We start from the raw sequence: 15261 nt of genomic DNA on the forward strand, positions 1-15261 counted from the left end.
AGCATTGCCTGCTCTTCCAAAGGTCCTGAGTTCAATTCCCAGCAACCACATGGTGGCTCACAACCATCTGTAATGGGGTCTGGTGCCCTCTTCTGGCCATACACACAGACAGAATATTGTATACATAATAAATAAACATTTAAAAAAAATTTCTAAACCAGGCAGTGGTGGTGCACGCCTTTAATCCCAGCACTCTGGAGGAAGAGGCAAGTGGATCTCTGTGAGTTCGAGGTTGACCTGGTCTACAAGAGCTAGTTCCAGGACAGGCTCCAAAGCTACAGCGAAACCCTGTTTCAAAAAAAAAAAAAATTCTATTCAAACTTTTGAGCTTCTTCTGTTGCAGGGCATTTGCCAGCGAAGACTGCTCAGACTTGGGCTTAAGCCAATAGAAAGTCTTTATTAGCCAGTCAGTGACTATGCTGGGTGTTCAGGATCCCAGTGTATCTCTGAGCATCTCAGGGTGAGCTTTGAAGCACTAAAACCGTGTTCTGAGCCAGGCAGTGGTGGCATACATCTTTAATCCCAGCACTAGGGAGGCAGAGGCAGGCAGATCTCTGTGAGTTCGAGGCCAGCCTGGTCTACAAGAGTTAGTTCCAAAACAGGTTCCAAAGCTACAGAGAAACCCTGTCTCAAAAAACAAACAAACAAAAAAACAAAAAACAAAAAACCAAACAACAACAACAACAACAAAAAAACAAAAAACCCCAAAACCAACCCAAACAAACAAAAAACCTGTTCTGGGTTGATGTACTTCAATTAACAAGAACAGTTAGCCAGAAGTAAAACAACAGAAGCCAAAAAAAAAAAAAAGTTAGTACATTAGAGACTTCCCCAGAACTGTGGACTTTGATGGATTAGGCCTTCATTTTTGGCAGGTGGTGCTGTCTGTATGCTGAGTTTTACAGCCTGAATGGCATTTCCGTCATGGACTCAGCTGTGCTAAGGTCTGGGGCCCTGTTATACTTTCACACAGCAGATGTTGTAGTCCTGGAAAATAAAGGGAACTAAGTGCCAAACAGCTACAGGCCGGCCCAGCGGCATTAAAGGCTTTAAAGGCACTAAGGAGGAGACTGAGACCCATCCTAGCCCTCTGACCGGGGAGCTCTCAGTTAGCCCACCCGGTGGAAACCACTAGACATCAATGTTTGGGGGGACAAGGTCTTCTTTACTGTGTCAATAAGGCCCTTCCTGATGGAGCTGTCCTCCACTCTCTTCACCTCTCCAGCCTTCCTCCTGAGCACCCCCTTTGCTTTGCTTTTGAGACTTTTTGTTTGTTTGTTTTTGTTTTTGAGACAGGGTCTTTCTACATAAGCCTGGTTGCCCTTGAATTCACTATGTATATCAGCCTGGTCTTAAACTCACATCTATCCACCTGCCTCTGCCTCCCAAGCCTGGTATTAAAGGCTGGTGTTGCCACCCAGGCATTCTCCTCTTTGCTTTTAGTTCTGGAGGGAGACCAGTTCACATAAGCCTGATGCATCCCTGGAGTTCCCAACTCAACCCTATCCCTCCAGTCCCAGGTCAGACACTCCTCCTGTGGGCTCCCACATCCTTGCTCCCTTCTTACAGTCAGGAGAGACGGGCCTGGTGGCACATAGGTCAATCCAGCTCTACTTGGGAGGCTGAGGCAGGAGGATAGAGAGTTCAAGGTCTGCCTTAGCTACAGTGTGAGCTCAGGAATAACCTGGGTAATTAATCCCTGAGTCAAAAGATATGAAGCCTAGCATCCTGGTACACAACTTCAACCCTAGCACTCAGGAGGCAAAGGCAGAGGCAGGCAGATCTCTGTGAATTCGAGGCTAGCCTGCTCTACATAGTTTGTCTCAAACAAAACAAAAACCCAAAAGCCATATATAAATGAATAATTCTCTCCTTACCTCCTCTTTCCTCTCTTGCCTCTTCTCCTCCTCTGCCTCGTGCTCCTCTCTTAGCCCTCTTGTTTTTCTCTTGCTTCTCTTCTTCTGTCTGTCTGCCTGTCTCTCATGTCTCTACTCCAACATGGCCTTTCCCTCTCCCCTTTACCTAATAAACTTCTTGCACTAAAACAAACAAATAAAAAATAATAAAGGGCTGGGTGCTACAGCTTAGCAGTAGAGGGCTAGTTCCGCATGGAGGAGCCTGTGGGTTCAATCCCCAGTAGAAAGTGAGAATGGCCTGGTTATCTGCAAAGAGTTACAGAAAATAGCTCCTCATCAGTAATCTTCAAAGAGACCTATTATAGTCATGGCACCTGTTCCCTGGCCAACTTAACCGCTCCAGACACAAGAAGGTACTAGAACATTTGTGTCCCTAGCACCCATCACAGAGCCTGCCCGTGGACCTGGGTGACAGAGCGAGTGAGCGGGTTAGCATTTGGTGAGTGGACGAGCAAATGCGCAAGAGTGGCAGCGTGGGTGAGTCAGTGAATGGGAAAGAGAAACAGTGACGGCCGCAGGCTGAGAGCTGCGAGATAGGTGCGCGCCCGTGGGCCGTGGCGCTGGGCAGCTTGGACAGCTTGGACCCTACGTGGTTTGGGCGTGGCCCGCGGACAGGGGCGTGGCTTTAACGCTAGGGGCTCGAGGAGGGGCGTGGAGAGGTTAGGATGGGCGTGGCTGCGCCGGACAAGAGCTGGCGTGGGCGGGGCTGGCCGGCGGGCGCGGGAGGAAGTCACGTGGGCGCGCGGGCTCACATGACTGGCCGTGCGATGGACCCGCTGCCCTCGGCGGCAGTCGCTGCGGCAGCTGAGGCGGAGGCTGACGAGGAGGCGGATCCGCCGGCGACAGGTAAGGCACGCGGCGGGGTGGAAAGCCCGGCACCTCTCTGTCGGGGACCACCTGTCTGCGCGACACCTCGCCTGACCTGCCTGGGGAGTGGGGACATCCTGGGGCTAGCATCTTCCCGCTGCTTCCAGGGACGCTGCTCTCCAGCTCTCGGTTAGCGCGCGGTCGTGTGTAGTTGCACCTGGATCTTCTCTGATCCCACCTTGCGAACGCTCGTCCAGAGAGTGGTTTATGTTACGTGACCATGCCCAGGGAAAGGGATGTATCTTTGGTATAGACTGTTTTCCTGGGGTCCCAGGCATTGTGGACTGTGGGGACGCATCCATGTGGCCAGTGGCGCAAGGTTGGAAGTAGGCCTGATGTGTTTCAGCCAGGTCTGGCCAGGTGTCACACTGAGCATGGCCATCTAGAGCATTGGTGGAAAGACTGGTTCTTCTCTAGGGACGAAAGGTTTGGGGTAGTAGCTTTTAACTCCAGGGGAGGGAGAACATGAATGAACTCCTTTGGTGGATGGAGAGTGTCTAGGTGGAACTCCACTAGGAGTTGGTCTACGGTCTTTGGGTCTTGTTGGGTAAAACACTGAATTCTTTTTTTTTTTTTTTTTAAATCCGAGACAGGGTTTTAATTTTGACTGTTCTGGAACTCGTTTTGTAGATCAGGCTGACCTCGAACTCATAGAGATCCTCCTCTCTGCCTTTGGAGTGCTGGGATTAAAGGCATGGGCTAAAAACATTGTATTCTTGAGGTTGTCTGTTGAAGGGCACTATGTATGTATACCAGGGCGCCTTAAGAATGTGAGACTGTTTGACCTAGGGCCTACTTCTGCCTTTAAAAATGTTACTTATTTTTATTATTTTTAACTGTGCCTGTGGGTGAGGACACTGGTACCCTTGGAGGACAGAAGTATTGGATCCCCGGGCACCCAAAGTTACACATTCTTGTGAGCTACCCAGCATGACCGCTGGGACCCAAAGGCCAGTCCTCTGCAGGAGCAGTGTGTGCTGTTAACCTCTGAGCCCCTGCCTGACTCTTGAAGCAGTTGCTAGTGTCTTGTAACAACTTTGATGGATCAGAGATCTCTTGGCAAATTTGGGATCTTCTGTATTGATTCCTGAAGAACTCAGCTAATGGCTGACATTAGGAATGATTTTTTTTTTTTTTGAGTTTTCAAGATAGGGTTTCTCTGTGTAATAGCCCTAGTTGTCCTGGAACTCACTCTGTAGACCAGGCTGGCCTTGAACTCACAGAGATCTGGCCAGCCTCTGCCTCCTGAGAATGCTGGGGTTAAAGGCATATGCCACCACTGCCTGGTTTTGCGTGGATTTTTGATAGATAGTTTAACTCCCTTGGGCAGTGGTGTGACTTGTACATTAGCCATAACCATGTAGCCCTTCACGCTATACAGGCCATCCGGGCAGCCGTGTAAGTTGAAAAATGGGTTTTTAATTCTGGTGGAACCTAACCTGTCATTGCTTCCTATGTGAAACTTGACACCAATCTGGTTAAGTGGTGAAGAAAATCTGCCTTATCTTCTGGGAGAAACTTACTTGAAGTGTTTTGGAGACTTTGGCTAGGTGGGCTGAAATCAGAACACCGTCGAGAAAAACTCTTTGGAAAATTTATTATTGTGTGTATGTCCTGTATGTGGACACTGTGGCATGGCACAGGTATGCCCGCCAGAGGACACCTTTGGAGTCAGTTCTCTCCACTTTTACTTGGGTTCTGGGAACTGGACTTAGGTGGTTGGGCTTGTGTGGTCAATGCCCTTAGCCACTGAGCCCTCTGACCTGGTCCTGAGGATGGGTTTGACTTTAGAGGCAGTAGGATGAGTTGATTTTGACTTCACTCCTCCTGCCTCATCCTCTTCGTCATTTGCCTACAAGCACACACCTTCATAGTTGGCTGGCTTTTGATACCTCAAAGGAATAAGTAGTGTGGCTTTTGGGCACATAGCAGATTTCCTCTTCTGTCTTCTGTCTCCACTTGAGAGCTGCTGGTGGTGCTCGTGCAGGGACTGTGATAGTTTCATGTTTGTGTGGTTTGGAATTGCTGGGGGCAAAACGTGTCCATTGTAGTTTCCAGCACATTGCCCATTATTGTTTATTTGAAGGGTAAACTGTGCACATCCTGTAGGAGATTGCCCTTCCTGAGAACTGAATTTACATGTCGGGTAGTGGTGGCACATGCTTTTAATCCAGGCACTGGGAAGGCAGAGGCAGGTGGATTTCTGTGAGTTTGAGGCCAGCCTGGTCTATAAAGTGTGTTCCAGGACAGCTAGGACTATTAAACAAAGAAACTGTCTCACAAAACAAAACAACTGAATTTACTATGTTGACTGGGCTGGTCTTGATCTCACAGAGGTCTTCCAGCCTGTGCTTCCTGATTGTTGGGATTAAAGACATCCATCCATAAAGGCCACCACATCCATCCTTGTTTATTTATTTTTTAGACAGGTTCAGCTGTGTAGGTAGCTGACCCATGGTCTTCCTGTCCTCCTGCCTTGTCTCTTCAATGCTGAGATTGTAGGTACAAGCCACCACACACCAGAAGTTCAAAGCATGTTTCTATGGCTTTCACTGCCTCCAGAGGCAGTGAGGGAGTGTTCATCTGCCTGCCTTCCCAGTTTATAAAAGTGGACACATCCCTAGGCTGATGGTTTCCTTTTCCCAGACCTGAGCCAGGTCTCTCCTGTTGCCTTGTCTGGCTCTCTTTTTGTTGATTTCCACTTTTAAGGACCCCTGTGAATGGGGGGGGGCACCCAGAAAATCAGGATTTATCATCTCCTTATGTTTGCATCAGCTGATGAACAACCTCGAATTTCCCTTTTTGCTGAAATCCTAATTCCCTTTTTGCTGAGTGAAAGTAACAAAGCCACAGGTTCTGGGTTTAGGACATAGACATCTTTGGAGTCTTATATCCTGCCCATCACCAGAAGATGTCCTTTTTGATTGATGGAGGGCTGCAGCGGTGACTCAGGCAGCAAAGGGACTTACCGTCAAGTCTGGATGGCCTGTGTTTGATTCCCATATGGGGTGGATGGGGAAATTAAGGCTGTTTTATTTATTTGGGCAGTGGTGGTCCACACCTTTAATCCCAGAACCTGGGAGACAGAGGCAGTGGAGTCTGAGGCCAGCCTGAGTCTACTTAGCAAGCTCCAGGCCAGCCAAGGCTATATAATAAGACCCTGTCTCACTCTTCCCAACAAATAAGAACATTAATACATATAAAAAGTAGGAGCTGGGTGGTGGTGGCAGCGTGCACCTTTAATTAATCCCAGCACTCCAGAGCCAGAAGCAAGCGGATGTTTGTGAATTTGAGGCCAGCCTGGTCTACAGAGTGAGTTCCAGGACAGCCAAGGTTACACAGAGAAACCCTGTCTTGCAAAACCACCACCAACAAAAAAGTGGGGGCTGGAGAGGACCCGGGTTCTGTTACCAGCCCCCACATGGCTTCTCACAATTGTCTGTAGCTCTAGTCCCAAGAGCTCCAACACTCTTCTGGCATTTTTGGGAATAACATGCATGTGGTACATAGACATACGGGTAAAATACCCGTACTTTAAAAGCTAGATAAATGGTTCAGCAGCTAAGAGCGTTTGCTGCTCTTCCAAAGGATCCCTGGTTTGGTTCCCAGCACCCATATGGCAACTTAACAGCCTGTAACTCCAGTTTTAGGAGACCCAGCACCCTCTTTTGCCTCCACATGCACACACATGTTGCACATACGTATGCACATGCAGGTAAAACATGAAAACACATAAAATTAAAAACAGAAAGAAAGGAAAACCTAGTGGGGCTGGGGATGTGGCTCAATGGATGAACACTTGCTTAGTATGCACAAGGACTTGATTCCATCCTCAGCAATGTGGAATAATAATAATCAGAATCACTGAAGCTATTTGGTCTGTGTTGATGCAGCCTGGGATCTCATTTCAGGACTGCTGGACAGTGTGGTATGCCTGCTTCATCATATGATCTCAGAGTGGGAGTGTGTGTGGAGAAAGAGAGCATATATGTACAAACAAACTGTGCACATTGCTGCTGTGTGTCTAGACACTGCTTCATGCATTCCTTGTGACTTTAGTCCAGGAGATCTGGTCTCCATTGTGTTAGCAGACTCCTTTGGATGGCATTCCATACATTCCAGCCAGCAGCTATCCTCCTGTTCTCTGTGGTCAGGTCCCTGGCATTGCTGTTTGCTGCCCTGCCTGGGCTCACACTCCCTGGTCCTCAGTTCCTTGCTTCTGGGTATTTGCACTTGTTGCAGTTCACTGAGCTGTCACCTCGGATGTGTGTAGTTGAGGGTGGTTAAATCACCCCTGAAATGGCTGCTCACATTAAGAGCATCCATCTTCCTGTTTTACACACTAATCTGAGGACTTGAGGTGGGTAGAAGCTTATTTTTCGTCACGTCTCAGCACCCAGAATGACACCTGATATACAGGAGGGGCCTAGATATTTGAAGCAGACTACGTATTATCATATGTCTCTTAAAAGACCGCACTATATTTTAGTTTGATAATTTATGTTTTAAAAATATTTTTAAGTTTATTTAATTTTATGTGTGTATTTTTCTGTATTAATGTATGTATACTACATGTTTTTCTGGTGCCTGACGAGGTCAGAAGAGGGCATTGCATCCCCTGGAAGTGGAGTTACAGGTGGGTGTGAGCTACCCTGTGGGTGCTGGGAACTGAACCTGGGTCCTCTGGATCAGCAACTGTTCTTTAACTATTGAGCCATCTCTCCAGCCCTGGTCTTTTTTGTAAATTATTATCAATTGTTTTAATTAGCATACAGAATAATGGGGTTCCTAGTAACATTTCTATAAGTATTTATCATTGTACTTTGCTCAATTTTACCCCTTCTGCTACCCTCTCTCGCCTATCCCCCTAATTTGTCTTTGTTCTCTCCTGGCTAGGGATGGAGCTCAGTTGGTAGAGTTCCCACTGCCGATTAACTGGGTGTAATGGTGCACACTTGTAATTCCAGTACTGGAGAGGTGGAGGCAGGAGGATCTTAAGTTCAAGGCTAATCTTCATCTAGTTAGAAGCGAAGCCTAGACTATATGAGACCATGCTTTAGCACACACACACACACACACACACACACACACACACTCACACTACAAGGTAAAATGTGTCAGTCGAAGAAAGAGGAACTAACTGGGTCTCTATTATGTAGAACAAACTTTGTCAGAATTTGTGGTTAGCAAGAAAGTGATGTATTCCGAGCAGGGGAATTCTGTTTTCGTGTTATTTTTTTTTTGTTTCCTGAGAAAAATGAAGCACAAACAAGACATGTTTTGCTGTGCTGTGTGCCAGGGCGATGGGCAGAGCCCATAGGGAAGGTGATGTGGGCACTGCTGGGAGCTGTAAGTGGGATTAGACCTGAGAAGCTGTGTGGTCTTCTTACACCGGACTTTCCAGTTCTCTTTACAGAATCACATTGAATTAGAACCGGGATTAAGGCAGGTGTGGTTCTGGGAGTGTGTTTGGAGGCAAATGATGGTCTTAGCTCTTGGAGAATCACACCCAGACTTGTTAGTGGTTTTATTTTGATTTTAGACTGATCTCATGTAGCTCTGACTGATCTCAGCCTTGTTTTGTAGCCAAGGTTGGTCTTGAACTGTGGATTCTCTTACATCTACCTCCCAAGTGCTGGGGTTATAGGCATGCACCATCATATATGGTGTTGTAGTGCTGGGCATGGAACCCAAGGCCTCATACATGCTGGATGAGCGGCACTCCACCAGCTGAGCCCCTGCCCTGTCCTGGAGACTGAACACACCATGTCATGCATGCTGGGCAAGGGCACTAATTCTGAGTGACCTGCGAACCGTCTTTGTATTTTGTTCTTTGAATGTGTCTCTGTGTGTATGTACATTAGATTGTTTATGTGTATGCCCATGCAAAGGTGTGGGTGCACATGCCTGGAGGGCAGTGTTTTGGGTGTCTTTGTGGGTTTTCCCCTTTTTTGTTTGTTCTAGGCAGGTCTCACTTTGTAATCTTGGCTGGCCTGGAACTTAGTATGTAGACAAGGCTGACCTCAGATTCTTAGAGGTCCACCTGCTTCTTCTCCTGGAATTAAAGGTGCCCCTCTCTACCTTACTTTTTGAGACAGTCTCTCACCGAACCTGGAGCAGGGTGAGTCAGCTGGGCTGGCTATCTGCTAGCTCCAGGGATCCTCTTGTCTCCACCTTCCTGGTACTGGAATTGAGGCACGCATGGCTACACCCAGCTTGTTTTCTTATTTGGTGTTGGGTGGGCTTCAAACTCAAGTTCTCATATTGCATGGCACAGCTTTTCCAGCTGAGCCATCTTCCCATCCCCTCTGTTTGCTTTTTCTTTTGAGACAGGGTCTCTATACTTTGCCCAGGCTGGTGTGAAGCTCAGCTTTGTGTAGCTAGTTGCAAACTTGCAGTCCTCCCTCCTCCTGCCTCAGCTTCCCAAGTAGCTGGGATGATAGGCTTGCACCCCCACCCCCAGATCAGATGGTGCTGTTTGTGTCCATGGGTTATGGAAGGCATTTTTGCTGCTTCTACAGTGTGGGCTTTCATAGGGGTCATTTAGCTCCTAGGAGTGTTTTTGAGTAGCTTTGTGAGGTTTGCTAACTGAAGAAGCTGCATAGGGACCAGAGAAGGTTGTCTGGTGGATTCTCTGAAGATACACAATTAAGGTCTGTCTGTCTGTCTATCTATCTATCATCTATCTATCTATCTATCTATCTATCTATCTATCTATCTATCTATCTATCTATCTATCTTGAGACAAAGTCTCATGTAGTTCAAGTTGGCCTCAAAAAATTCACTATGTAGCTGAGGATAGCATTAAATTCCTTTTTTTTTTTTTTTAATTTTTTTTTTTTCGAGACAGGGTTTCTCTGTGGCTTTGGAGCCTGTCCTGGAACTAGCTCTGTAGACCAGGTTGGCCTCGAACTCACAGAGATCTGCCTGCCTCTGCCTCCCGAGTGCTGGGATTAAAGGCGTGCACCACCATCGCCCGGCAGCATTAAATTCCTGATCCTCTTTCTTCTGCTTCCTGAATACATGGCAGACATGCACCAGCCTGGCTCCTGGTTTATATGGTATGAGACACAGGAGCCAGGACATCCTGCATGCTAGGCGAGCTCTCTACCAACCAGCCTCCTCCCCATCCCTACAATTATGTCATTACCGACAATCTTCCAAGCCTGGTTTGTGCCTGGGAAGTGTTGACTGCTGGAGTCCTAGGGATGAGTTGTAATCAGAACCCAGTAACACTTAATGCTGTATGGGAATTGGCGCTTTGAGGCGATGTTGCATAAGTGCAGAGAACAGCCAGCACAGACATTTTCCAGAGACTCCAGTCCCTCAGAGCTTGGCTTGGCTGCAGCATCCTCCAGCAGTTCCTTGCTTCCGGTGCAGTTTATGAAGATGTCCTCACTGTGTCCAGGATATATACTTTCACAGTCTCTTTCTTTCTGCAGATATTTTGCTGTACTGCTAAGTAGATTTTTAAAATTTTAACCTTTTTTTTTTTTTTCCCCAAGACAGGGTTGCTGGCCTCAAACTCACAGAGGTCAGTCTGCCTCTGCCTCCCAAGTTCTGGGATTAAAGGCATGCGCCACCACTGCTCTGCTATCTTTATTTTTTATTTGGTGTAGATAGAGGTTTATGTAGCCCAGACTGGCCTTGAAACCACTGTGTAGCCAGGATGACTTGATCTTCTGATCCTCCTGCCTGCCTCCACTTCCCAAGTGTGGGGATCAGAGGCAAACACCACCATGGTTGTATTTTGTGTTGCTGGAACCAAGAGTGTGCTGTGTGCCATGTGTGTGCTATCTCAACCGAGTTCCAACCTGAACTCAACTGTCAAGTTGTTTTTGAAATGTTCCATTCAGTGGCATAGTGTTGGTAAATCAGAATGGAATACCGTGCTACTCTAAAGTGTGTGGTGGCTCACACCCTAATCCAACACTAGGGAGGCAGAGGCAGGTGATCTGTGAGTTGGGAGAGCTGGGCTCCTTAGGCTGGAACTGGATGGGAGTTGAGGACTGCAGAGCAGAGGCAAGAGAGGGCAACGCTGGGGTGTTGTATTAGCCACTTTTCCATTGCTATGACAAAACACCCATGACCATGGCAATTTACAAAAAGAGCATTTAATTGTGCTTGTGGTTTCCAGAGGGTTAGAGTCCATGATGGCGGAGAAAAGATATGGTATGGTAGCAGGAATAGCTGAGAGCTCACATCTTTTAGTTTTTTCCAAGATAGGTTTCAAGACAGTCCTAGCTGTCCTAGAACTAGCTCTTGTAGACCAGGCTGGCCTTGAACTCACAGAGATCCACCTGCTTCTGCCTCCTGTGTGCTGGGATTAAAGGCATGCATCACCACCACCTAGCTAAAAGTTCACATTTTGGCTCACAAATAGGAGGCAAGGACACACACACACACACAAACACACACACACAGAGACATGGACACATAGATATACAGACACATGGACACAATGCACACACAGAATAGTGCAGTCTTTTGAAACCTCAAAGCATCCTCCTGCCCTGTGACATACCTCCTCTAACAAAGCCACACCTCCTGATCCTTCCCAAATAGTTCCGCCAGCTGGGACTATCAAACATAAGAACCTATGGATACCATTCTCATTCAAACCACCACAGGTCCCATGCACTGTTTGGGTTTAGTGTACTGCTCTGGGGAGCCAGGGAAGAGGCAGGGTTGAGTGCTCAGGTGTGTGAATGGCTTTCTAAGGGCTGCAGGTACTCCTGGTGGGGCTCTGTGCTTCCCCTGTTGGACAGTTCAAGCCTGACTGCAGTCCCTTGCAGCTGAGGAAATGGCAGTGTAGGATGGTCTGTGGTGAAGTGGAGTCACAGCAGGTGCCTCGCTCTGTTAAGAGGGGTGGGTACTCCCTTTCCTGACTGCCATGGACATGGACTGGTGTCCTGTACTCCACTTCTGTGACGTCCTTAATCTACCCTGAACTCACTGACTAGTGTCTCATGGAAAGACTTGGGATCTCCCCTCACCTGCCTTCCTAATAGGCTATGGTGGCTAGGATTGTCATTCCATATACTACCTAAACCCAGGTGTCATGCACCCTGCTCCTCAGAGCAGAATGATCTTCTCAACATGATGAATGGCCACATCGAAAGAGCACCCAACGGAGTGGGTGCTAGTCTAGGCTGTTGGCCTCCAGCTTAGGCCCAGCAGTGCATCTGGCCAACAGACACAGGGCATGGAGGTGGGTGCTCAGCAGAACCTCGTGTGAGTCTTTGGCTGGCTGCCTCTCCAGAGCAAGCCACCACTTCCTGAATTCTGGGAGGCACTGACCAAGTTCCCCACAATGAATTACGTATTACGTTCTCGACTGTCCCTGGCTTAGCTTTGGTTAGCTTTCTTGGAGTTTCAGGGTATCTTGAGTGTCAAATGACAGCTACCTTGGTATGGAAAATCCAGTCTCCACACTTGATGTCAATATGGGTGGGTGTTGGGGAGGATCTGACTCAGTAGTTCCCTTTCTGTAACGTATTCCCAGTTCCTAATTTGCTGTGTGGATTTCTAGTGCCTTCCTATTCTGGTTAACTGTTTTCTTAGGCTGTCTGCACCTCCGGCAGTGGAAGGCAGGGGCCCTTGCCTTAGCTTTCATGTTTCTACCACAGATCAATAAGGCTTCTTCTGTAAATAGATTTGGTCTTGTGGCGCTTGGCTAATTACATTCCCAGTACCTGCTGGGCATTCTCTAGGAGCACCTAGCTTTTTTTTTTTCTTTTTGAGATAGGGACTTATGTAGCCCAGACTGGCTTTGAATTTACTGTGTAGTCAAGGGTCACCTTAGATTCCTGACCCATCCTTCTGCTTCACCTGAAAATACAGATAGGCACTGCTATGCCTGGTTTGTGCAGTGCTGGGGATGGCACCCAGAATGCTAGGCAAGCCCTCTACCACCAGAGCACAAAACCAGCACTTCCCTCCATGCCTTCCCTGTTCCTTTCTGAGACAGGCTGTCACCGTAGCCCAGGCTGGCTTTGAACTCTGGATCTCCTGTCTCAGCCTCCACGTGCTGAGATTGTAGGCTTGTGCCACCATGCCTACCTCTACTGTGGTGGCTCAGGTGGTCTTCCTGCATAGCCTTCAGTAGGACGTGTTTGGTTCCGAGATGTTTTAGAATATTTTCCCTTTTGTGTCAGAGAACCTGAGTGACTTTCAGAGTTCATCAACCAGACCTAGGAGGAGGGTTAAGAAAGCAAGCAAGCAAGCAAGCAAGCAAGCAAGCAAGCCAGGTGGTGGTGGCACATGCCTTTGATCCCAGCACTCAGGAGGCAGAGGCAGGCGGGTCTCTGTTACAGGCCAACCTGGTCTACAGAGCAAGTTCCAGGACAGGCTCCAGAGCTACAGAGAGATCCTATCTTGAAGAAACAAAAATCTAAAAAACAAAAACAAAAACAAAAAACCTCCAGCAAACTGAGAACAGATTGAATGGAGAGGTAGAGAGAGACAAGGAGACTTTCTGGAACTTTGAACTCACAGTGTATCAGTTCTTCCAAGATTCATCCCCCAAAATGACAAACTCTGGAAGGATGCCAATGGGTGGGTGGGTCCAAGATAAGTTGAAGTTTGATAGGTTCTTTTAGAAGCAGATGCGTGGTAGCGCTGGGGATGCGGCTCAGTTGGGAGAACGCTTGCCTAGCATATACAGGGACCTGGGTTCCATCCACAGCACCACACGGCTTAGGCATGGGAGTGGTGCTGCCTGTAATCCCTGCACTTGAGGATTTCAAGGTTATCTTGGGCTGTTTATGGAAGTTGAAGCTAGCTTGTCCATATCAGACAAAAAAGAAAGCAGTCTTTGGTTCATGGGGTAGCAGGATCCAGGATCCTTTGCTTAGGCGTGCTTCCTGCTTCTGATTTGAGTTTCAAGAACTCATTAGAGTGGTGTTTCCAGCCCAGCACGTGTGCTTCATCACATCCGAGGCAGGCCTGGGAGATTTTCCTCACTGTGGTCTGTGCTTGTACTAACCTTTGACAGGACTAGCTACTGGCCAGCCTGGAAGTGACTCACTCTCATCTTTCTTTGTGTGTGTGTGCATGCGTGCACGTATGTGTGGTCTCCAGTGCGTGTGTGGGTTCCTACTCTTTTTTTTTTTTTAAACAAGGTTTTACCATGTGGACCAGGCTGGCCTGGAAATCACAGAGATCTCCTTGCCTCTGCCTCCCAAGCACTGGGATTAAAGGATGCACAGCTGTGGCCAGCCCACGCCACATTTCATAAACAGGTCTTGGGAAACTTTGTAGTCAGTCTGGGATTCCCCTTGGAGCCGAGTAATAGTCTACTTCTTTGTTCCCTTCTTTTGCTTGTATGCCTCACCTTTTAAACAGCAGAGCCTCCTCTCCAGCCTTGTTTGAGATAGGGTCTCATTGTGTAGCCCATGCTGGCCTGGAACTCCTGATATTCCTGCCTCAGCCTCTAAATGCTGAGGTTAATGGTGTGAGCCACCATTCATGACTGCAGCTTGACTGGTTTGTTTTTTAATTTTTAAAATTATATTTATTCTTGCTAGGTGGTAGTGGTGGTACACACCTTTAATCCCAGCACTTGGGAGGCAGTCAGGGAGATCTCTGAGTTCCAGGCCAACTTGGTCTACAGTTCTAGGACAGCAAAGAAACCCTGTCTCCAGAAACAACAACAACAACAAAATGCATGCCTTTGTGTGTTAGTGTGCTTGCCTGCACACACTAGTGTGCATGTGTGCATGTGGGGCAGGGGAGGGAAGGAGAGAGAGACGCCACATGCACAGGGAGGACTACCTTAGGTAATCAGTTCTCTCCTTCTACCATGGGGGTCCCAGGAACTGAGGTTGTTATGTTTGGTGGCTTCTTTGCCTGCTGAACCATTTTGCTGGCACCACTTATCTTGTGATGTGGGATTCCCCTCTGTGTGCTGTGAATGTGTTTTATACCATTAGTTAATAAAGAAGCTGCTTTGGCCAGTGGCTTAGTAGAGTAAAGCCAGTTGGGAAATCCGAACAGAGCTATATAGAGAGAGTAGGCGGAGTCAAACAAATGCAAGCCAGCTGCCTAGGAAACAAGACATGTAGAAAATGAGGTAATGCCATGGTCACTTGGTAATACATAGATGAATAAAAATGGGCGAAAACTAAACTGAATGCAGGGAGACGGACGCCATGTGTTGCTGAAAGAGAAAGTCACCAGAACTTTACCGGTAGGCCACAGCCTCTTGGTGATACACAGATTAATAGAAATGGGTTAATTTAAGATGTAAGAGCTAACTAGGAATACGCCTAAACCATTGGCCAAACAGTGTTGTAATTAGTACATTTTTTGTGTGATTATTTGGGTCTGGGCATCTGGGAAACCAATGTGCAGTCTCAGATTACATAATTTGCCCAATGTGAGGCCATTTAGTTTTTAAAAATTTTAGTTTTTAAAGATTTTAAATTTAAAATTTAAAGATTTTAGTTTTCATTTAGTTTTTTTAAATAAATAAATT

At 47.4% G+C, this 15261-nt stretch overlaps 1 protein-coding gene across 1 annotated transcript in view; it reads left to right on the plus strand.

The window, feature by feature from the left end:
* Positions 1-2648: 2648 nt before the first annotated feature.
* The window catches only part of Snx8 (sorting nexin 8), a 65831-nt gene continuing 53218 nt past the window's right edge, over positions 2649-15261 (plus strand). Inside the window, exon 1 of the mRNA XM_050163174.1 lies at positions 2649-2762. Within this exon, the coding sequence (XP_050019131.1) occupies positions 2669-2762 (94 nt within the window). The 5' untranslated portion in view covers positions 2649-2668. The remainder of the gene's footprint in view (positions 2763-15261) is intronic.

Source organism: Alexandromys fortis, unplaced genomic scaffold, assembly GCF_014885135.2.
Source record: "Alexandromys fortis isolate MF-2015 unplaced genomic scaffold, M_Fortis_MF-2015_v1.1 scaffold_144, whole genome shotgun sequence".
NCBI classification, from domain to species: Eukaryota; Metazoa; Chordata; class Mammalia; order Rodentia; family Cricetidae; genus Alexandromys; species Alexandromys fortis.